The sequence below is a fragment of the Drosophila navojoa genome, chromosome 3, assembly GCF_054131105.1.
Source record: "Drosophila navojoa isolate 15081-1374.11 chromosome 3, UAZ_NAV_1.0, whole genome shotgun sequence".
In the NCBI taxonomy this organism is placed as follows: Eukaryota; Metazoa; Arthropoda; class Insecta; order Diptera; family Drosophilidae; genus Drosophila; species Drosophila navojoa.
This window is the reverse complement of record NC_142891.1, coordinates 23,366,283-23,390,209: the sequence shown is the minus strand read 5'-3', so window position 1 is coordinate 23,390,209 and position 23,927 is coordinate 23,366,283. Positions and strand designations below refer to the sequence as shown.

At 37.1% G+C, this 23,927-nt stretch overlaps 2 protein-coding genes across 3 annotated transcripts in view; one reads left to right on the top strand and one right to left on the bottom strand.

The window, feature by feature from the left end:
• The window catches only part of LOC108649735 (uncharacterized), a 37,523-nt gene that overhangs the window by 12,272 nt on the left and 1,324 nt on the right, over window positions 1-23,927 (bottom strand). Inside the window, exon 1 of one of the 2 annotated variants that reach the window (XM_030385938.2) lies at window positions 3,154-3,303. The exons of the other annotated variant lie outside the window; for it this stretch is intronic. The gene's annotated coding sequence lies outside the window, so the exon portion shown is untranslated. Of the gene's footprint in view, window positions 1-3,153; window positions 3,304-23,927 lie in introns of those variants that run through there. 2 annotated transcript variants of the gene reach the window in all.
• On the top strand, window positions 22,222-23,872 carry Idgf1 (Imaginal disc growth factor 1). Its single transcript, XM_030385941.2, has 2 exons — window positions 22,222-22,974; window positions 23,037-23,872. Exons 1-2 carry the CDS (start codon window positions 22,320-22,322, stop codon window positions 23,693-23,695), a joined length of 1,314 nt encoding a protein of 437 aa, XP_030241801.1. The 5' UTR covers window positions 22,222-22,319; the 3' UTR covers window positions 23,696-23,872.

The window sequence follows — 23,927 nt, the reverse complement described above, 5'->3', positions numbered from 1 at the left end:
TCTCTTGTTTAGCCGGCTCAATAACACAGAACAACAAAATTTATTGAAACTTAGCTTAGATTGAGAATAGAAATGAGTATCAGCATATTTCCTCCTCTTCAAAGAAGATCCTCTATGGTAAAGTACTGCTTCTTCTTTACTTCTCGACTAATTTCCGTTGCACACAACTTTCAGGCAAAGTCAAGTGCTATTGGTTTTCACTTGATTGTCAGCACATCAGAAGCCCTCGTATAATAATAGTCTGCCTCTTGATTACTAAATGCTGTTGGCGTGTGTAATTGACGAATTTGAACATTCGTTAGCACGAATTCCCATGCTTAAGTAACACATTTTTTGTTTCTTTTGATTGATTATTGTTATGTTTCAGCGGTGGCCTTAATTAAAGTTATATAAATATTTGGGAAACTAGAGTTAAAAGTTAATGATGTCTAAGCGTTTTCTCGCTTTGCTAGCAAACTGATTAAGTCTTCCGTCTGATTAAAGCCTCCGGCAAACGCCATGCACCCAATCAGACACCCATGGAAGACAGAACTGTGTGAATTCAAGTAATAGGAAATATTTACAGCATCTATTGCATATGAGTGGTGGGCTAGATAGGAAGCGTAAAGTATTACGTGAATAACGATCAAGTTCTTAGATTTCAATACCAATATTTGCAGAGTTAATCTAGTAGTATTTGCCTGTAAGCTGATCTGGCTTAGTGGGGATCTGCTAATCGTATAGAGTTCCCAAAAAGCTTTATATCGAGCCAAAAAAGTGGCTTAAATAAAGCGCTTAGTACTCAACGAGGGCGGGTAAAACGTTAACATAGTAGGCAATATTTTTTGTCCAGTGACCACTTTGTAAAGGATTATTAGTTCAGGTCCAGAAGAGAGGTTGACTAGCCCGCAGCACCGCAGCGACAGTCAGGCGGGCAGTGTTCAGGATGTGTTACTTCGGGGCTCGTCGTTGAGGGTCGTGTTACATGCCAATGTGTGCTTCGAGTCGAGTAGTGAGCAGGGTTCAGGTACAACAAGTCGGCTTTACACGAAAATAGCTGGCATTCCTTTTGAAGTTTTACGCACAATATGCCCCCAACCCGCCGGCGTGCCAGCCAGGCAACCCGAACAGGATAATAATTAACGCAATAATCATCGATGAATGAATATGAGTGAACAGCAAAGCAAGTAAGCAGCCAGCAGCCAGCAGCCAGCCGACAGCCGCCAGCAGCCAGCGGGCAGCGGGCAGCGAGAAATGACCTGTTTGGCATGGCGAATGCGCTTAACTCGTTGTGCCATGTAAACGGATGTCCAACGCCATGAAAGGTTCCCCAGATGCCTGACCAGACGACCAGGCCCGACCTCTCGCACATACATACATATATACTTATATATGTATATATGTATATCTGGTGCGTGTGTTCATTTTGTAATTTGCGTAGGTGATGCCATGGAATTTGATTTTCACACGTGTTGCTCCAGCTGCTACTGCTCCCCCTCATTGTCCTTTTGTTGTTGTTCACTTTATTGTTAATAATAATAATGCAAATACTCTGTACAATTATCTTCCACCCAATGAGTTCGCACACGCGTCGCATAAAAATAGAAGGCCAAAATTAACGACACCTATATAAAGCGACTAGCGACTGCATAGCATTAGCGCCATAAATTTAATACAAATTCATCCAAGATAATTATGCAGTTCAAAGTTTGAGAACGACTTTTAATAACCATAATTGTTAATATATGTTGACAACTGGGAGCGCTTGAGATTTTCATTGCTGACAGCTTGGACTGTTTCCACCTCTATAAATCAAGTATAATTTTAGAGCGGCATACCTGAGCTAGGTAATATTCAATGCTCTTAAAGATGCTAGAGACTGCTTAACGTTCTCGAAATATATACATAAATAAATATGTATAGGACTCTATTCCTACATATAATACGATCCGAAGAACTGGGGTCTGGACAAAAATATTAAAAAGCACGCAAAACACATTACACTTACATAGTTTGTTGGATTGGCTCAGAGAGGGGTCTCCAGACTTTTGCCCCATTTTAATAACAGATAAGCATCAAGAGCTGCTCAGCCATTTTGTTGAACGAAACAGTTTGCGTGTGTTTTGCAATTTATCAAAACATTTGATTTAGTTGTAAGAATTTCAACTTAATTTCCAGACCCTCTTGGAAGAGCCATGTATAAAGGTTTGTAACCACCAATATAATTTATTCAAATTTCTTGCTTTCCTTAAAACAATATATCATTTGTCAGCTACACAATTTTCTATACTTTTATATAAAGTAAACGTCATTCATTTTTCGAAGTTCATATGTTCTCATACAGTCGATTCTATTGGAAAAATGATTTCATTTCTTTTTTAAATATATATATCAAGACTTGATTAAGACATTTGATAAGCAGCTGGACAAATGATAATTTAGCTGGCATGGCAATCTAAAAACTATACTATATTTCTCACAGTTTTAAGTCCGGACATCCAGTTTTGCAGGTGAGTGACTGATGACCTTCCAAAGACCCATAAATTATATGCCTCAAAATTCACATATAAACTGTTTGGACTCATCTTTATTTTACCCTAACAAATAATCAAACTATTTCCCATTATACATAAAAACAAAATAAATATTATATATCTTTGAGAAATGCTAAAAATATATACAATATGTTTAGCAAATATTGACTTTGTGGAACCCAAAAAGTATTTGCAACAAAAGCTAATAATAATTAATTAAACCTAGAAAATATTTGTTTTCTTATTAAGATAAAAAAAATCTTCAATTACAGATATTATCATTTGCCAATTGCAAAGCTCATTCAAAATAAATCTTTAAATGGAACAAAAATTAAAAAAAAAATTAAATAAATAACTTAAGAAAAATAATATAAGAAAGTACGCATTATTTATTTATGATTATTATTTAATAATGCTTTGCATATGTATGTATCTAAATAAATAAACGCATTATCAGTGGAGATGAGCAGCGAAACCATCAATTAAATGATATAAAATCCAACATAATGTATACATTAAATACTTTTTTCATATTTAAATTGCCTTTTATATTGGATTCAAATAAAAACTCGTTTTTATTAACATTTATTCACATTGCTGCAGCCTTATTTTTGTTGTTTTTCTCTACATTAATATTTACAATAGCGTTGGAATTACTAAATAGCATCTGCAGACGGTGCTGTCTGAGCAACAACAAATGCAAAGTATTTTTGGCAGCCAATACAAGAGCCGAACGCCAACTGCTGCTGCATCTGTTTGTATGCAGATATTTGTATTTTGTGTTGGGTTCAGCTCTTTCTCTCTCTCTCACGTCTGCATTGGTATTTGTTAGCAATGAACTGCTCTCTGAGCATGCGTGCTTTGTGTGTGTATGGCATGTTTCTCTCTCGGTATTTGCCTGCTTGCTTGTGTGCGGACGAAATGGTAGTTGAATTTCCATTTCAATTTCATTGCGAGATTTCGTCTCTATGCTCGTCGCTTGGCTCCGCCCATAAACACGATACGCCGCAGTGTTCCATTCCCATTTCGTCTCTTATGTACAAACGCGAGTGGGCTCTGTGTGTTTGCGTTTTGCTTTGCTTGTTTTTGAATTCGCTGCTGTCTTTGTAGTGTAGTATATATGACTTTGGTTTTTAAGAGTACCTTTTTCATTATTTACTTAAGAGCTTTCGCTTCTGTTCTATTATTGTATGTGTGCGTTTATGTTTTGTCCTGTTATGCATTTGTTTATGCATCTTGTTTTACAATTTAAAGGCAGTTCCTTTCGGGCAGCCCCACCCTCCCAAAAACCAGAAAATATTGTACATTATTGAATAAATATTTGGCTTCCAAGGTAAAAATAATATTTTGATTCAAGTCTCTGCTTAATTTGGGCCGCTGTCAGCTTTGGACTGCTGGTTGTTTTTGGTCTTCGACCAATTTAATATTTATGGCTGCTGTAGTTTTAATGAAAATTTTATGTCGATGATAAAATACAACATTTGTTTCCTTATTTCTATGCATTTGAGCAAACTAAAATCTGGTTTACTTACATTTTTCCGTGTATTCTTTGCTCTCTTATACATATATTCTTTTTTTATTGCTTGTTAGGAAAAACCCGCAGAATTTCATTTGCAGTTTTCCGTGTTGTTTTCATTTTATAGCATTTTCTTAAGCTCTGCTCTTAACTTCCCCAAACCATGTCGAGCACACAGCTCCATGCAGTTGGCAACATCTGCGCAATGCAATTTTCTTGACTTCTTACTGAAAATTTCCTTCTACTGCTGGGGTCTTCTTTGTTACTGATTTTCATCTTCCTTTTCTATAATTTTTCTATGTGTTTTTGCTGTTGCAATTTTACTGTTTCCGTCAGCCATTGAAATTCCTGGATGCCACTGCAATTGGCTTTGGTTCATGGCATATCAAAGAAAAGAAAGAAAACCAGCAAAGATACTTGAACAGTATCTAAGCCATTTCCTTTTTCCTTATATAATATTTTTTTATATCTTTTTATGCTTTTTTTTTTCTTTGAAAATATATAATGTATCTAAGAGTTATACATGCTCTTTAGGTAGTGCAAAGCCTAGCTTCAGCATAGTTCAGATATGAGCAAACTTTCAATTCGTAAGCGTTTTTTATTTCTATTTTTTTATAGCTCAACTCTTATCATGTGATCAGACTGGGCCGTCAATTCTGTAAATTTAGATGTAGGTGTGTGCCTGCTCATATCCTGTGCCTGGCCATATCCTGAGTGTCCTTTGTTACAAGTTTATGGCACTGCCTAAGTTTAACATCGCCCGAGAAGTGACAATAATTCAAACCTACACAAAAGACTAGCTTCACTTCACCTAAAAATTTATGATCAAACCCAAACCATTTACCATTTGGCTGCCCACACGCTTCGCCTCCGTTTTTCTTTTTATTTTGGCAAATTTTTGGCAAAACGACTTATTCCCTGGCATAAAATGCTCATAAATACCTATAAGATTTAAAATGAAATTATTAGCAGGGCCACAGAGCGTACAATTTTTTGATAACCAGTTAGTTCACTTACGGAAGGTTTTTATTTTTTAAGTTTTCTTTGTATAAAATGCTATAAAATATAGCTAAAGAAAAAAATAAACAAATTATTGTTTGCAGTAGTCAAATAAAAATAAATGTAAATATAATATGCACATTCATTTATTACACATATTTTATACATAAAATAAAAAAAATTAAAAAAAAAATTCAAAGAACATAATTTATGTTTCTGTTTGCAATTTTTATACTGACCATTTACCCATTTATTCCTCAAGTATATAGTCCTTAAGAAAATTCTACATAGCGCTTCATATGTCTTTTCTTAGTCCAATCATTTTATCAAAACACTTCTGAAACAGAACCTTTTTTTTATCATATTTGCTTAATATATTAGAATTTCACCCGTACATTTTTTCTATTTTCGATTTCCAACCCCTAGCCATGAATTCATATATATTTTTTTTTATTATCAGTTTGCTGACTGACTTGTGAAAACTTTGCTCAGCAGTTTTTGACATTTTGTATGATGGATTGCACTTTATGCTAATTGAGTTTAAACACACACACATATACACATACACATACAGACATATGCACATACATACAGACCAACTTCTTTCGGAATCATTGTTTCATTGCTCTATCGCTTCCTTTTATTTTTGCAGCCTTTGAGCCTTTTTTTTTTTTTTTGGTTAGTAAGTTATTTTTTTGTTTTATGACAAGAGTTTTTAGGGGTTCACTGTGGTGGCAAGGCCACAGAGTGAAAGGAGTGTCATCCTGTGGCATATTAATGAATGTATTTCTTTAATCGGAATCAAATCTTGTATATCAATTGCTAGAGATTACTCTCGAACTCTTGCTCAAGTTTCAAAAGTATTTAAATTTGTTAAGATATTAAATGTTTCGCATACATAGCCTTTACATAGGATTACCTATTGAAAAGCCCATAATAGACGAATATCATGCAAACCAAGCCAATCAAAGCCAATGCAATTTGCATTCATCTATAATCTTATATTATGCAATATGTTTAGTTGCAATCATTTGAAACTGACAATATGAATACTGGGAATCTTCTTTGAATGGAAACGGATTGCAGTAGCGCATCGAGCGAGCAACAACAAAATAAAAGACTCAACTTTGTGTCCCCTGCTTGTGACACATAATTTTAAGTTGTTCATTCCAAAAATGAGTTCACAACTGCATTGAATTAATTTGACATACATATATACAGACTGTAAGTTACAAAAGTTATACGACAAACCTATTTCAAAAATGCTCTCATACGTCAAGCGAGCTCGATGTTTGGCCACGAGACAATCCCCATATGGTAATTTTTAGATTAATTTTGCACAATGTAAAACGAATTGTTTGAAAATTAGTAATTGTACACGCAGACAGTGAGAACACAAATACAAATGAGCATATCAATGCGGAGACAAATAAATTTTGCCTTTGCCAGATGATGATGATGATGTATGATGATGGATTGTCAACTTAATTACAATGCCAAACAAAGCCAAATTGCATAAAACACTTTTCCGAGACTACATTTTCATATTTTGTGCGTGTGCGTGTGTGTGTGTGTTTGTGAGCGCGTGTGATGCCAACTGGCGGCTGCCTTTTCAAATGCGACTATGCAAAGAGCAAACATTCAAGGGACAAAAGGACCACGACTACGTCGAAGCAGGGGAAACTGACGGCTTAGCTGCCTAATCTTGGTTGCAATTGTTCAGGCAGCAACAGTAGCAGCAGGAGCAGCAGCAGCAGCAGCTGGAGCAGGAGGAGGAGGCAGCAGTGGGTTCTGCTATTGTTAAATCAGCTTTTTGCGCACATACCATCTATATTCTTTATAGTGCTTTGCACGAACCCAAAACCGCATAATAATTACACTATCACATTCCACGCACACATGGCTCGCATGGCTCATATGTCCTGCATCCTTTCGCGCACTTAATAAGCATAGCATCGTAAATTAGAATGTTTTTGCTTTTTCACACAATTAAAGTCAACACACACTCACACACATTCACACAAGCCTGTCCCGTGGGATAGCAATTAAAATTCTCAGTTGCCTTACATTGTTTTCCTTTACTTTTCCACTCCTTCACTCTTCCACTCGTCCCCCCGATTATTCGCCTGTCATGTGATCTATGTATGTGACATGTGGCGTTTGCATTTCTATTAATTATTGTTAAAGCGAGTCAATTTCGGAATCGAAAAAACAGAGGCTACAAATGATTTATATGACTTTCGAGCACTTCACTAAAATGTGCTCAATCATCGAGCTAATCGACTGGCTGGGGCATTCTGTGACTTTCAGCCAACTCCTTCTGCAAGCTCATTTCACTAAATTATTTCGGGACCTTTTTAGATAAATGACAAGCTTTACGAGTAGTTTTCAGCTGATGCTCTGTTATAGCAATGCAAAGTTTTACTCATTTTACACACACACACACACACACACACACACACACACACACACACACACACACACATACACACACAGTCAGACGCAACTGTTTCGATCCGCCTCCAAGCATTGATTCCCTTTTGGTCTTCTCTCGTTTGCTGACCTTTTAATGGCATCAATTAAAATTTTGCGTACGTGACAGGAATTCTCGTGCAGCAGTTCGAAACTTTACTTTTGATGTTTAGACCAAGTAATTAGCCACAAGAGAAGCTCATCAATAACAACATCCAAGAACACAAAGTGTACAAAAATTTTAAATTTTCAAGCGTAAAATTAAACTTAATAAAAAATACAAAAAAAAATCGAAGAGCAGAGAAAAAAGAATCAAGTGAAGAAGTCGCACCAAAGCAGACGAGTAGAGAAACTAAAGAGAGAACAAAAAGAGGCCAAGCTTTGTGGGCGTTGCCAGATGTTGCACTAATAACAAGTAACAAAATGAAAAAGGGCTTGCCCATGTGCGTCTGACTCAGAAAGGGTACGACTAACTTCAAATGCTCCAATACATATGTGTAGGCATTACGACGAATCTTAAGATCAATAAAACAATTATCTGATATTTGAATATTTATTATGAAATACTTATGATATAAAAGACTCGAGTACAGAGGACGATCTACATATATTCCAACAGACGCATCTAGCTAATATATTTTAATATTTTGTGAGCATTTACATAAATTACGATAATATGTTAAGAATATAGTTATAAACTAAGCATATGCTATATGAATAAAAGTCCAGTATATCATTATTGAAACAACACTTAAAGGAATAATGAAGGTTATTTTTTAAACAGAAAAAAAAAGCAATTTTCGATCATTTGCTATGATAATATAAATATCCATATTGTATTTGCCTCCCCCGGGCTGATCGATAAACGAATAGCAAAGCCACAACGCATTTATTTGTGCAATGGTGTGTGAAATAAATGTCAACCGCAACTTAAACCGCATATGCTGATAGCCCCCGCCCGCTGCTCGAGGTGAGGCAAACCACCCGGGGCCGTTACACATGTCCCAGACAGTCGCACATGCTTAGAAGAAACACACCCAAAACGGGGGGCGACGTTTTATCTTTTTATTGGCTGCCGTCGACGTCGTTTTGTCGAATCCCTCGACACACACACGTACACACAGACACACACACACCCACACACAGAAAGCAAAACAAGTGCCACATTACGAGTTTTTATTTCAATTTTTCCAGTCAATTTTTCATAGCGCATTTCTTCTCAACTTTTTTTCTGATGTTAATTTCTATAGGCTGCTCTATGGCAGACGTGAGATTATGATTCGGATTTTATTTGCTATCGCGGCTCACAGGGGAGTTAAGTTGGGGCGACGAGTGCTGCTAATAAATTTCCATCCAACAAAGTGTCGAACCGATGGACAACTATGCGACGTGTATGTGGACACAGATAGAAGTTCAACGAAGATTGATCTGGTGGAATAAATGAGGCTGTGCGAGCAGTGGGTGAGTGCGAGTCCAATGGGGAATGAACAGGCTCACTCTGTTCGGCTGGTCGACTTGTCGACTGGCTGACTGCAGGCGATTTTGGCTAGCCGACTGGAGGTATTATTCATTGTTCGTTCGCTCCTAAAAGGGCAGACCACCCTAAGCGATTTCGGTATAGAAAAACAAAAACTTGGCCAGACGGTGACAAAGCGCAAATAAATTTTCTGTGCTAGCGAGAACGGGGCTCAGAACAGACAGTTAAACGTTTGTACAAGCCCATGAAATGTCCTTGCCAAAGAGGCCGATGAGAGAGAGAGAGAGAGAGAGAGAGAGGGCGGATGAAAGAAAGAAGGAAAAAGAATGTTTTGGTAACTGGTCAGGGAACTTGACTCCATGCAATTGGGGAGCCAAACACATTTAGTCAGTCAATAAAACTTGTTAACGCCGTAATTGCCGGCAATTTATTTATGTGGCTAAAACTGATGGAGTGGGTGGTTGCCGGGATTGGGCTCAGTCTATGTAGTTTCAATTTCGAATGAAGTGGAGCAAATCTTTTTTCGGTTTACCTCACAAATAATTAAAAATTTATTAGAACGCACATAAATTGGCCAACGGCACGCCATGCGGAAAGTGCTGGGAATGCAACAGCTTCGGCTTGATTAATTTAAATTGGATCTAAGACTGAGAGACCTTTGACGCGACGGAAACTTGGACTTTGCATGCTTGGCAAGAATAAACTTGTCGCAAGTGTTGAACTAAAGCTGTTTGCCATCATGGGAAGGGCGGCGTGGAGGCGTCAAGGCGTGGGGCGGGGCAGATAAAATAGACAGCTCCTCGATGTGAATGAGCCATGACGACGGCAACACAACACACCAAACACAAGTCGGAAGAGCGTTCTAATTGCAAATTTTTGCTCAACTCAAATGGCAATGGCGGATGTACTATAGACCATGGCAATACCGATACCTGTAGAGCTAATTAAAAGCGACAGCTGTCACATGTTGACGTCACTTGGCATTGCCATTTCATTTCACTCAACATTTTACTAGAAAACTACAGCTAGAAAAGAAGACTTTTAAGTATAGTGTACATTATCGATAAATAAGAATATGCGAAGCTTAGTCTCTAATCTGATATCTATACAGACAGACCTAACCATTTTCCATATTCACGTATATAAAGTCTACATATTTTAATTATAGCCGTGACACTACAAAGCATTGAAATAATCATATAAATATACATGATAGTTCTTGGGAAAGAACATATAAGAATTTCTTTTCTCTGCTAGTCGGGTTTTTACTATACTAAAATATATATGAAATGATCTTCATTTGAACAGGCTAACTGTTAAAATCTTTATCGACAAATTGTAGAGTATCCTAAAATCTATATACCGAATACTCTTTTGTTACAGGGTATTACTAGAGAGAACATTGAAGCTCCATACGTCGCTTGTTGCTTTGTTTTTCTACTCTGAAAGGGGGCTTGAAATGGTCGAAAAAGCGAAGCGCCAAATGGAGACGCATAGACATGAAATGATTCGCTGAAAAGGTCTTTGACTATGTGTTCCAGGGCTTTAATTTAATTATTGCGCCTTTGAAATGAACAATTTTTGCATAAAAGTTTTTCAGCTTGGGGTGTTCATGGCAAAAATTAATTGAAATCAAATGTATGTTTGACATGATATCGTATAACTCAGACTAATTTGTGCTGCTTTTAATATATATACATATATATAAGATGTTGAAAGGCTTGTTTCTGGAAGAGTGCTTCTCTGAGAGTCTCTGTCGTCCATCAGTATATAATAATTATTATTAATTTTATTTTAGATGCGAGCTAACAACTTAATATAATTAAATTTATTTCTATTGTTTTTGTTTTTCTTTTTTTTATGCTTTCATTAGTGTTATAATAACTGATTTTTATATGCCAACAAAGTTCATCGAATATAATTTAGTTATTTCAATTGTATTAAATAAATAAAATACGAGATCTATAAATGATCTCTTGGCTATGTGGAAGATAATTATAGATAAATCTATAATCTAAACATCTAATCTATAATAAACAATTCAAATGGCATATTTTTTGCATCAATAATGGGAAAGCCTAATAACGTTATGGGAGTGCATAGCTTTTTTGCCGTCTCTGTTTGCCTTTTTCGAATGGGCTCTCCCAGTAGAGAATCTACCATCACTTAATGAAGTCACAAATCAAGTCGCAGTCTGGCCTGAAATTCGCCTGTTTTGCCTGCATGCAACCAATTTCTGACTATGACAGCCTCACAAAAGTTCAGATCTGATGATACATTGTGGCAGGAACTGCAGTCCACGTACACAACAAGAACATAGCAGCAACACCAGCATCAGCACCAACACCAGCACCAACACCAACACCAACACCACATATGGTCTCTCAATTGCAGTTGCAGCAAAGAGTCTCGCAGTTCATTGTTTCAGATTTTGAGTTCGTGTTGTGGTACCAAAAATTTACAAACTGTAACCAAATGCCTAGGCCAACAGTAACAGCAACAGCAACAGCAACAGCAACATCAAGAGCAAGAGCTGAAACGGATGCGGGACCTGGACCTGGCAAGAGTCGCTGGTTTATGAAATAAAGCCAAAGATAAGCGCCCAGCCGAGTCGCCCCGAACACATCCAAAAAACCTTGGCAGTGGTGGCGGTAAATTGCATATTGCATGCGACCTGGACGTGTTGCGGTGGCTGGGGCGAGGCATAACAGTGTGAAAGGCCCAGGCTGCACATAGAGAGATGCACACGGCCAGATAGTAGACGGAATGGGATGTCAGAAAGTTGACAATGTGCGAACAAATAATTCCATCAGCAAGAACAAAAGCGTCGAGTGTTTGTTTGGGTGGCGTCGCGTCTGTACCACTTCCACTTCCACCTCTACTTACACATTGCATACATATCCCAGTCCACATCTGCCCTTGTGCGAAGATTCAATGCATATGCATATGCATATGGATATGCATATGCAGATGCGTATGCAAGGACTTCAATGAACATATATCCTGCTGACAATATGTTACACTTGCTATCCATACAGTCGTTAATTTAGTAACGCCCCCAAACACTCGTGTCCTTCACGATTATCATTGCCAAACATTTATGAATCGGCCGACCAATTTATCTGACTTTTGTACATCGAACTCAACTGCAAGGCTGCTCAGAGATTACAATTAATGATAACATGTTTCAATGCATGTCATTTTTACATGTGCATGCAGATTGACATTTTTCAAATCAATTTATATTTATGAAAATGTAAAACTCCCAGACAAATATAAATATATCATATATAAATAATAATTTTATATCAATATAATGATAATTTTGTAGTAGAAATATACTATATATATTTTATTCATTTCTTAGATATTTGTAATATGATTTCATATATATGAAGCGATTTTTCGATCTATATCTAATGCTGGACCTATAAAACTTAAAGCAAAAACTACGCATCCCTCAATAGCATTTTTTGCTTCCGTCAATCGCTTGACAGTTTGGCATATATGAGGTCTCCTATTGGTTGACTGGCTGGTTGCCATTTAATTCGGACCGGTCCGCGAAAGCTTTCTACGTAGCTGGCAACATTCGCAGTAGTCAATGGTTCTTGTTCATTTGTCGTACTCTTGTAACAGCCAACGAAAGCTATATATTTCGCATGCAAACCAAAAAATTTGCATATAAATGTGAAAACACATCCAAGCTAACAAAAAGGCAACGGCAGAGGCAACAGCAACAGCAACTGCGGGATGTGAGGAGAGGAGACCCCAAATGTCCAGCAACGTCCATTGGTTATGGATGCAGCACTGGAAATGGGGGCAGCTGCAAGTGCAGTGAAATAAATAAAATTTTTGTGCGAAAGGCCATCGAAAATGTACGTGAAAGTAATTAACTAGCGACGGGGTAAAAGCCGGGCAGCCAAGGGCTAGCAGGAGTGGGGCAAGATGCATATGTATGTATGTATGTGTGTATGTGTGAGAGAGGAAATGTGCGCCAGAAACTACCAAGGGGGAGGGGGAAAACTACTGCACACTCAACCCATTATCCTTTTGCCCATTTCGTATATGCAAATTTGCCAAATGCAATGCACTTTTAGTTGATGGTGGCCATCGTCGTTGCCGCTGCCCTTGTCGTCGCCGCTTGCAGGCGGTGGCGGCCATTGCACAGCTCAATTGCATGCAGAGAATAGAGTTGGTTGGCTACGCCCCTCACACACTCGCGCTCCGTACTCCCATTGCCCGACAAAATAATATCATTTGCGATCAAAGTAATTATTTTGCTTTGGTCTACAGAATAATTACGGCTTCAACGGCGTGGTCTGGCATTGTATGGCCGGCGCTTTGGTTGGCTGGCTGGCCGGCTGCCTGGCTGGCTGGCTGCTCGTCTCCTACCAGCGAGGGAGCGAGCCAACGAGCCAGCGAGCCAACGAGCTCGCTGTTTTTAACTGGTAATGGCCTCTGCTTATGGTTGACATTTTTCAAGCATTTGTGGCGGCCATTTTGGCGCTCTGTTTTATGCTTTTCGAAATTCGAAATGCGAAATACCAGAATGCCTGAAATTCTGCGCATACGTGCACACATGAGGGTTTCACACACCCAAATGCTATATGGAGTACATATATGTATAGCTACATGTAGTACATACATAACTATATGTAGTATCAGCATAGTAGATAGAGGCAAATATTTTTCAACATATGACTACAGTATTTTAAAAATTTTTTAAGTCTTATATAATAACATAAAACTAATATAATAAGAATATTATAATAAAATACAATTTAATACAAAGAACTTCCAGTCTAGCATGCAGATCAGCATGTTATAGGAAAGAATTAAACAAGACTATAAGATCATTGTTCTGAATACAATCAAACAAGAATATAAACAAAATGTTCAATTTATATTAAAATTAGCCTTCCAGTTAGATATATTATCAAGTCAGCAGATCAGGGAATTTAACAGATGCTTAAAAGTAAAAGATCTTCCATGAGAATTTTATGAATATATATGTATATAAATATGAATATATATATATATATAAATTATGAAATCAAATGGGACACAGCATTCACTTATATGCATGTGATAAATATAACATTGTAAACAACCAACTGAAACTTTTTATATATGATATAATTATTAGATGTCGTTTAAATCATTAGCTGTACTATCTATGCTATAAGTCTTTATACATATACCACATAGAATAAATGTCTACGGTTGCGCCCAACTCCTGCACTCTGCACAATCTGCAAGAATAAGAACACTCGAGCTCCTTCAAGTTTTTACCAAAAAAAAAAAAAAGTAATCAAAATGCAAAGAGCAAGCAAAGTAGCGGATGCGGGAATAACATCATGGCTTCGGGCTATACCACCAAACTGCATTCCAAATCAACAACAGAAGCTAACAAAACATGCATCAAACTCATCCACAACATCATCAACAGAGGCAGCGGCGAAGTAGACAACGGGGGCAATGGGGCCAACAACATGGCGCAAGGTAGCAGTCGAAAATGGAATACGATGAGATGATGATGATGATGATGAAGGCATGGAGGCCTGCCTCGGCCCGGCCTAGTCTGGCCCGGCCTCGCGTCCGCCTAAGTCAGCAACTATTCCGTCAGCCCAACAACTTTAACAACAACAGCAACAACAACTTTAACAACAACAACAACAACTGCAACAACGGGAAGAGCCCAGTTTGTTGCTTATTACTTACCAAACAACTCTTGCAGATTGTAATGAACTTGAGACATTTGATTGACTAAACTCGCGGCTGCGACTCCGCCATATTGTAATGAAAAATCGCATCACTGTGAATGAATGATGAATGCCCATCCTGCTCCCAAGCACAAGCACCAGCACAAGCACAGAGTCGGCCTCTGAAGCAACATGGAAGCCACAGCCGCTGAGCTATATCTAAATGTGAATTTTATGCATTTTATATAAGGTGAGACCAAGGCACAGTGGAGCGTTTTCATTGATTTTAAAGTTAAAGTTGTAATCCATGTTGAATGAGCTGTCGGTATCTGACTTTCTCTAATAACTGAGCAAATCAAACCCCGAGTGTGAGGAAAACAAAGAAACATACATATTTTAAATATCTCTTTCTGTCCGTCTGAATAAAGGATACGCAACTGAACTTAAAGATTGGTGTAAATTAATGTTTTTATGAATATTTCAATTTAAATATACATTTATGTGAGATTTCCATGGACTTATAAAGAAATTAACTCAATCAAAACTTTTTACTTCCTAATGTTTTTTATTCAAAAATATTTAGTTTTTATGCACTGTGCTCAAAATAAGCTTCAAGCGTTTGTAAACCAGCGAGCGAACTTGAAATCCTTGACGTTCCTTGGGTTATGTTTTCGTCAAGAAACATGCATATGTATATATGGAAAAATATATAATATAATATATAATATATAATATAATATTTAAATTGCAATATACGCATATGCATCATAAAACGGCTGCGGAGCGATTTCTTAGTGGCAGATGGCAAAGATATACAGAGGAACTTCAGAAAAGATGTGAAGAGTTCTTGATGATGGTAAAAGGGTAACTACACTGCCGAACATTGTTATTTTTATTCGCTTGTTCTGTTAAGATTATATGAATTTATATATAATATTTTTTATTTTTCATTATTAAATATTTATTAATAATATTATGTAGATGTTTCCATAATATTGATCATTGATCTTATTATGAATAATTCCCTTTAGTTTGCTCATTTCGTTGAATTACCCTCTATCGGGGTTAATATAAAATTCTGGCTGGTTGTCAATTCACACGCAGTTCCGCCACAAGGTGGGGGTTTTTACACACTTTGTGCAGTTCAACTGTTTACTTTTGTGGGTATGTAAAACGTAACGAAAAAATTGGCGCAGTAACCACAACACAGAAAAGGACGTTTTTGTTTATTGCACGGCTCTGATATTTTCATTTTGATATATTTATGTGTCTGATTGTCTGCTTGTGTTTGTATCCGTATGCGTATGCGTGTGCGTGTGGGTATTTGTTTGTCAACAAAAGACAAAAGAGCGTTTATTGTTTGGCCTTTTGCCGCCGTAAATACACGCCTACTAACGCCCACTTTAGTTTCCCTATTTTCATGTGCTACAATACATTTTTTTGTCATTTTCTGTTGCGTGACCATTGCATGAAAAGAAAAGCCAGCATTTAAATACCTTTACAGCTGACACCTGAAATCGTTCCGAAATGTCTTATGAAATGTAAACGGATAGTCCTGAATGAGCATTGTAAACCTGGCAAACCATTTGTATATATGTATTACAATTATTTATATTTAATATAAAACACATCAGAAAATATTTAACCGAGTTGATAAGTAGTAAAATCTTTTTGCCTTTTGCGATTCATCAAATGAATTTCAGTGTCATAAATAATAATATTTTTCTCAATTCTTATTTATCAACATCCAAGCCATTCAGGGACAGTAAGAAACCAGAGCTGTTTACCAAGTTTAGTCTAACCCTCGAAGCTTCATCAAGCTTAATTTGTTGCTACAGAGATTTCGTAACTGTGCCACCACAAAAAGTACATCAAGTTATTTTCTATTTACCTTGACGCAAACAACATTTGCCAGCTGAAAAGTAAAATCTAAATGAATTATTGGATCCATTAGCAAAATCCATTTACACAAATTTAATGCAAAAGCAGCTTCAGTACTGTCAGGCAGAAAAACTTTATACACTTCGTTGAACTTTTTGGCAGTGGCAAAATAACTCAAGGGTTGGGGTATGTTGTTTTTCTACGTTTCGGGGTTCGACGTTTCGTACACGGCCAAACCTCGTAATGTTCGGGGGAGAAATAAAAACTTAACAATTAAAAAATAAGCACACCAAAGAAAACATTTTGAGATTTACGCATAATGCGTAAAGGGTTGCGACTCAAGCAAAATAACTGAATTCACTCTGAGACCTTAACAGTTGCATTAAAAATAAGTTAGAATATTCAAGACGATAATGACCAGCTAGCGTATACTCTATGCCACCATTTGTGAGTTGCATAAAGTAGAAGCTCCATAACCATGTATTCCAATTGGTGCAGAGTTAAGAAATTGTATTTCCAAGGGTGTGAAATATACCATACTGATTAATGAACATAGAGTATATTGTCAGCGCTGTTGGTTCGTGATGTTGACTTAATTTATTCAGTATTGGAGAAATTTAGGGTTGATTCGGAAAAAGACAATATTGTTTTAAGTTTTCCGGCAAGGTTAAGTTAACCAAAGTAGAATTAAGTATTAAGTTGTTTGCTTCCAATTTGAAATCAGTTAGTTTCCATTTGTATTTTAAAAATTTAAATATTATACAATAAAAACCTGGACTGAAAACCAATATATAATAAATTAATACTTATGTATATGGAGTACAAAAAACTTTTGCAGAACACCAAAAAAAAAAAACAGAAAGTATGTCTAAAATGCTTTTAGCCATTTCCAATGGATTAATTTACCTATTTGTTTTGCATTCCCATTAATATTGTTTTGAAAGCAACAAAAAATGAATAAAAAAGTGTTTTATATTTAATATTTACGATGGCAGTTAAAGTTAAATCAATGGACATTTTTAAATTTATTTACAAACCACTTAATTTGTTGTTATTCTGTTTTAATTACATTCTGTATGCGGCGTTAAATATTAAATTAAAAATGCTTGCGCCACCATTATGAGAGAATTTTGCTTTCAAGCTATGAAAGTCGTTGACATTAATGCATTCATGCTTTCACACACAAAAAAACACAAAAAAAAAGATATGTATGTAACTCATAAAGGGCTGAAAAAATGTATATAAAATATCTTCTTCCTTGAATTAATAGCTATAAATACCCTGTAGACTTGAAATGTATTGAACATCTTTTCCAAATTCACAAATTTTTGGTAGAATATATCATTATTTAAATAATATTTTATTATCAGTTTTTTACACTTTTTTTCAAATATTTCACTCTTCTAAATCTTAATGGGTATCTAAAAGGCAACGACAACTACACTTAAAAATTTTTTCGGTTTCAACAAATATATAAAAATTAAACATATTAATTATTATTTATGATAATATTTTCATATATATTTTAGATAAAATATTTATATGCTTCATAATTTAATTCAACATATTTCAATTTTCTTTCCAACTAATTAACAATATGAAGAAAAAACAAATACATACATATTTGACGAGTTTCAGCTAGAGGCCAAATAGATTACTGTACCGGAGCATGGAGCAGCCTTTGCACACATTGCACTTCCATTAAATGGAAAGTAAACATATGAATATTTCAGAAAATGCAGACAAAAAAAATCAAAGTTATTTAAAAGCTCAAGGATCACAGTTTGGGGATGCACAGGATGAACAGGATGCAGGAAGTATGGAGTGTTCAGCTCGAGTCTGGCTTGTGATCCAATTTAATATAATTGATATTTGCATTAATATGAACTTATTTTGATTTTTAATACGCTCACCAACTGTCATCGCCAAGTAAGGATTCATGAATACCACATGCTGACACTTGAGATCTCTGGCCTGGCAGATTGGTGAATCAAGTCGAAACGTCGAAAGGAGCCCAAGCTAAACTCATTGAACTGCAACTGGTAACCCAATACCGAACATCGAGACAAAAGCAAATTGAGCAGAAAACCAGAAGGCGCCAGTGCCAGCCGCTGGTCAATCTTGAACCCTTGACCGGTATTTTGACACTTGCCGCTGGTAAACAACAGTTATTAAAGCTTATAATGAATATGAGCAACAGCACGAAGGTCACCCTCAAGAGTGAAGTCTTTCAAGTTTGAAGAATCTTAAAGCAACTGCACAGACACTGCTTGGGGTTTGGCTTCTGGGAAACCTTTTTATCCTTAAATTGGAATTGAGTATGTGTTTTCTAAACTCTATTAACTATTGTAAATCATACATAAGCCAGTTGATTTTACTAGCATTTTAAATGAATTCTACTAGGAACACAAAAGCATGCTGATGTCTACAGAGTTTCAACGTCATAGGAAAAATATGAATAAATGTAAAAAGTAGAATACATTGAAAAGGCTCTGTATATTTCGAATGCCCTTTATACTCCAGCTAACGAAGCTACTAGAAATAAATTTCAAATCATATGAAGCTGAGAAATTCTTGATTAAGCTGAATTATTTGTTAAGTGAATTTATTTATAAAAGAAAACTCAATGTTGATGAATTTCGTCTTTTTTTCTTTTGGCCGCCGAGTTTCTGGTGGCCAGAAAGTTGTTTAGCCAGAGGACTGTTATTTTTAATTTCATTTCTCAAACGTCCCTTTGATATTTGCATGGTACATTAACACCCTCCTCATTTATCTCATCGGCTGACTGATGAACTGAGCCGAGCCCTGCACTGAAAATTTGATATGCCTTCTGCCCTATTTTAGGTGGATGGCGAGTGCTTTAATTTTATTTGCACACAAATGCGCGTCAATATTAAGAAACATTTTGACGTCTCATCGTGTTGCTGTTTCTTTTTTGTGGCCAATGCAAATAACATTCATTATAAATTTTTAATTATATCACCGGACTAACGAGACCAACCCAAAAGCCCCCAAAAAAGTTTATTTTTCAGCGTTTTTTTCTTAGTATCCAACCTTAAAAAATGTCAAGCCACATTTGACAATGATGAATCTGCTTTGGAAGCAACCCTCAACAAATTTTTTGTTTCTTTAGTACTGCAAGAGGAAAGAAAACTCAGCTGATAAACTGATTATGCACATCAATTGAGCTATACTCTTCATTTGGTGTGCTATGCGCTGCTCACGGCGATTGTTTTGTGAAAATTGAATTCCCTTTTGTGTCTCATATTGCATTGTAAGTAAGCCCCTCGAACAGACCAAGAAAACGGACCAACCAAGAGCAAAGCTGCCTGGCTTTCTAATTACAAATAGGTAAAAAGGCAAATGCTTTGCGGCTTTGTGCACCTGCTGCCACAGCAGATAGAAATTATGGAAGCTGCGATGGGGGCTGGTGCCCTAAATTGGCAAAGGTATTTGTTAAAATTATTATTGGACTTAATTATGCCAAGAGGGGAGCCACCTCTAGAAACAAAGAATGTAATATGAACAGAAGCCAAACTAAGACGGGCAAGCACTGAGAGGTAAACAATGGCTTCGAATTTGAAGAAAAGAACAGCCAGGCAACTTTATGTTGTCAATTCGTGTACTTTAAATTACTTCTTTTCATATTAATTATTAATTATGAACGGCCAACTTTAATTGGAGACTTCTTTGCGAACCAGCAGGGCCGGGAGAGTCCTCTTTGTATCTGATTTCACATTTAATGCCTATTTCGCAATGATTTCTTTTATAGTTTGGCTGACAATATATTTGCCGATGCCCAGTCCCATATTGGACTGAATATTTGCTTATAGTCAACGTCAAGAGTAAATATATGCCACTAGCTGCGGTCCATTAGTGCTATGTATATGCAGTCGCGTGTGTGTGAGAATAAAAGATTTGCGGTTGCTGGACAATGGCCATCAAGAGGCATAATAGACAATGTTACCAGTATTATATTTCTCATCTATTTGGCTAACCTATTTTGCCGAGCAAATATTTAATCTGAGAGAGCAGACTGGGTATAGATAGGTTGCGCACAGCTCTGGCTGATATTAATCAAACAACAATAACAGACATTCTCATAGATGTTAACACCGATTGGGCCTCACTACATTCATACACATACAGATATGTATGTATATACATACATATATCCATGTACATGCACACACTCGAAATCAGGGCTCTTTTCAGATTAACTATGCGCCTCCGTGCACACTCAGCACGCCTCTCGCATTGTGATACGCCTCTTGTCAACGCTAAGCAGCGTGTGAGGATTACTCTCTAGTACGTACAAGGATGGCATTCTTTTGCAGCCCCTAGCAGATAATGCTCGCATGTCCTTTGTATAATTGGTTGTGACACATGCGAATCACACTCACACACGCACACGCACACGCACACACACACACATGCCGACACTGCTATTCATTTACCGACGGTTGTAGTTTTGACCCGGCTAAGAGTAAGCCCACAAATGTTTGTACGTATTTCTTTTGGGTATTTAATGCTTCAATTAATTTTTGATTTAAGTGCTTCGCCATTTGTCTCAACTGTCAGCTGCCTTGTTTATATCACACACGTTTAAAGCACAGCAGGTTGTCTTACTTCTATTGTAAAAGCAGCTCAGCAATCGCGTAGCTTAGGCAATAATCAGCGAAACGATGACAAAGTACTTCGCAAAGCGAAATACTCGAACAATAGACAGCAACAAAGAGAAAAATATATAGATATTATATAGCAAGTCTTCTTAATAATGAACAATTACTTGTTCTGATATATTTATATACCATATAGATATATTTAATATACGTTCAATATACATAATTTTACTTGTGAAGAATTTTAATACGTTCATTAACGAAATCAATCACACATTCCATGTCTCGGACTCTACTGGCATACAAATTGCATTAGTTTGGTTAGTATTTATTGTATTACAGAACGAATTTATTCCAGGCAGCAATCCTAATGGAAAATTTCTTTTGAGCTCAACTCCAAATAGATTTTATCTTAAATATATAGATAATAAAGTTGATTACAATATATTTGATACATATGCAACAAAAGACTTCAAGTCTGTAGAGGAATTCTATAGTATGAATCACTATGTACAAGATCTTAAATCTCATTCTTATCAGACAGACAACGTGATTGCTCACAAAGGTAATTTAATATTTCATACATGGTCAGAATAACTCATGTAAATATTCTATATAGATGTATATAAATACTTAAACATATATTTGAATCATTTCTTGACTGTATATATTTATATAGTCATTAAAATACAAGCATAAGATGATCATATGTAATGAAGTACTTAAGAGGTTAATCAAAGTAAAACAAAAAGCTAAAGTCAAGTATATGTATATGTATATAAGGTAATTTATAGTGAATTATAAATGAAATAGACACTGTATTTCCTTACACACAAATTCACAGAACAAACACAAAAATTGAGTCAGCGACGTAACTAATATAATACTTTGTTTACTTTTGTGAATTCTGTGAATTGTTTTTCAAATATGAATTATTATTCTATATAAGCTCGTGAAAATGCTTCGTAATACGAAGCCGCTGGTAATGGCATCATCGTCATAACAATTGTCAGCTGCCAGCGCGCTGAGATAAGCTTTCCATTCTCAACTGAGCATTAGCACACAAATAAAAGCGTTTTGAGACAGTTTCAATTATACATTCAAAAAGTTAACACGTACCGCTAATAATTGTCCGAAATGAAATTATTATTATTGTTCAGCCTGCTGGGCGTGCTGAGCATTGCAAATAGCAGTGCGAATCTCATTTGCTATTATGACTCAACCTCATTTTTGCGCCCGGGATTAGCTAAGCTGGATACGCACAGCTTGGAATTGGCGCTGCAGTTCTGCTCCCACCTGGTCTACGGCTATGTTGGACTGAAGCCAGGCACTCACGAGGTGTTCAGCTTAAATGTCGACCTGGACATGTTTCACTTCAGGGACATAACTCAGTTGCGAGCCAAATATCCGCAGCTGAAAGTGCTCTTGAGTGTGGGTGGAGATCGAGATGTGGACGAACAGCATCCCAACAAATATCTCGAACTGCTCGAAGCGAATCGCACCGAGCAGCAGAACTTCATCGATAGCAGCATGCTGCTGTTACGTAAAAATGGTTTCGATGGTCTGGATTTGGCATTTCAATTCCCGAAAAATAAGCCGAGAAAAGTGCATGGAACTATTGGCACCTACTGGAAAAAGTTTAAGAAACTATTTACTGGAGATTTTGTTGTGGATCCACTGGCAGCACAGCACAAGGATCAGTTTTCTGAACTGGCTAGAAACATCAAATCGGCCTATAAAAATGCCAACTTGCTGTTGACATTGACGGTGCTGCCCAACGTGAACTCCACTTGTATGTTGAAACGTCAAACCTCATTTAAGATAACAGCAATAACAAAGACTCTTATATTACAGGGTATTTTGATGTGCCAAAGCTGCATCCCTTGATGGATTTCATTAATCTGGCTGCATTCGATTTCTATACGCCCATGCGCAATCCCGAAGAAGCTGACTATACTGCTCCAATCATGTTTCTCGACGAGCATCAGCGGCTGCCTCATCTCAACATTGACTTCCAGTTGAATTACTGGCTGCAGCATCGCTGCCCGCCTCAAAAGATCAACCTGGGCATCGCCACCTATGGGCGTGCGTGGAAATTGTCAAAGGACTCGGGCCTGAGTGGGGCGCCAGTTGTGCCATGCACCATGGGAGTGGGTGATGGTGGACTGCAAATCAACAGCACCGAGGGCTTGCTCAGTTGGCCAGAGATTTGCTCGAAGCTTCCGCAAAACCAGACGGCCATCTATCGAGGTGCGAATGCGCCGTTACGAAAAGTCACAGATCTTACGCAAAAATATGGAAACTACGCGCTACGTCCGGCCGATGAGCAGGGCGAACACGGCCTATGGGTGAGCTACGATGATCCCGACTTTGCGGGCATCAAGGCCGTATACGCGAAAAACAAGGGTCTCGGCGGCGTGGCCTTGTTCGATCTGAGCTACGACGACTTCCGTGGTCTTTGCACGGGCCAGAAGTTCCCGATTGTTCGATCAGTTAAATATTTTCTAGGCTAAATTATTGCTTTTCTCTTGACGAATTTCGTAGTTTTAATTCTAATCAGCTAACTTGATTCAATGCTTCGACTTGTGGCCTCGCCGTCTGAATCGGCTCAATATCATTGATTACGCAATTAAACTATTCTAAGAGCATATGTAAAATAATAATAAAAATAAAACTTGTTTTTGACTCGACTTGCTCTCTCTCTCTCACTCTGTCCCCTCTCTCTCTCTCTCTCTCTCTCTTTCT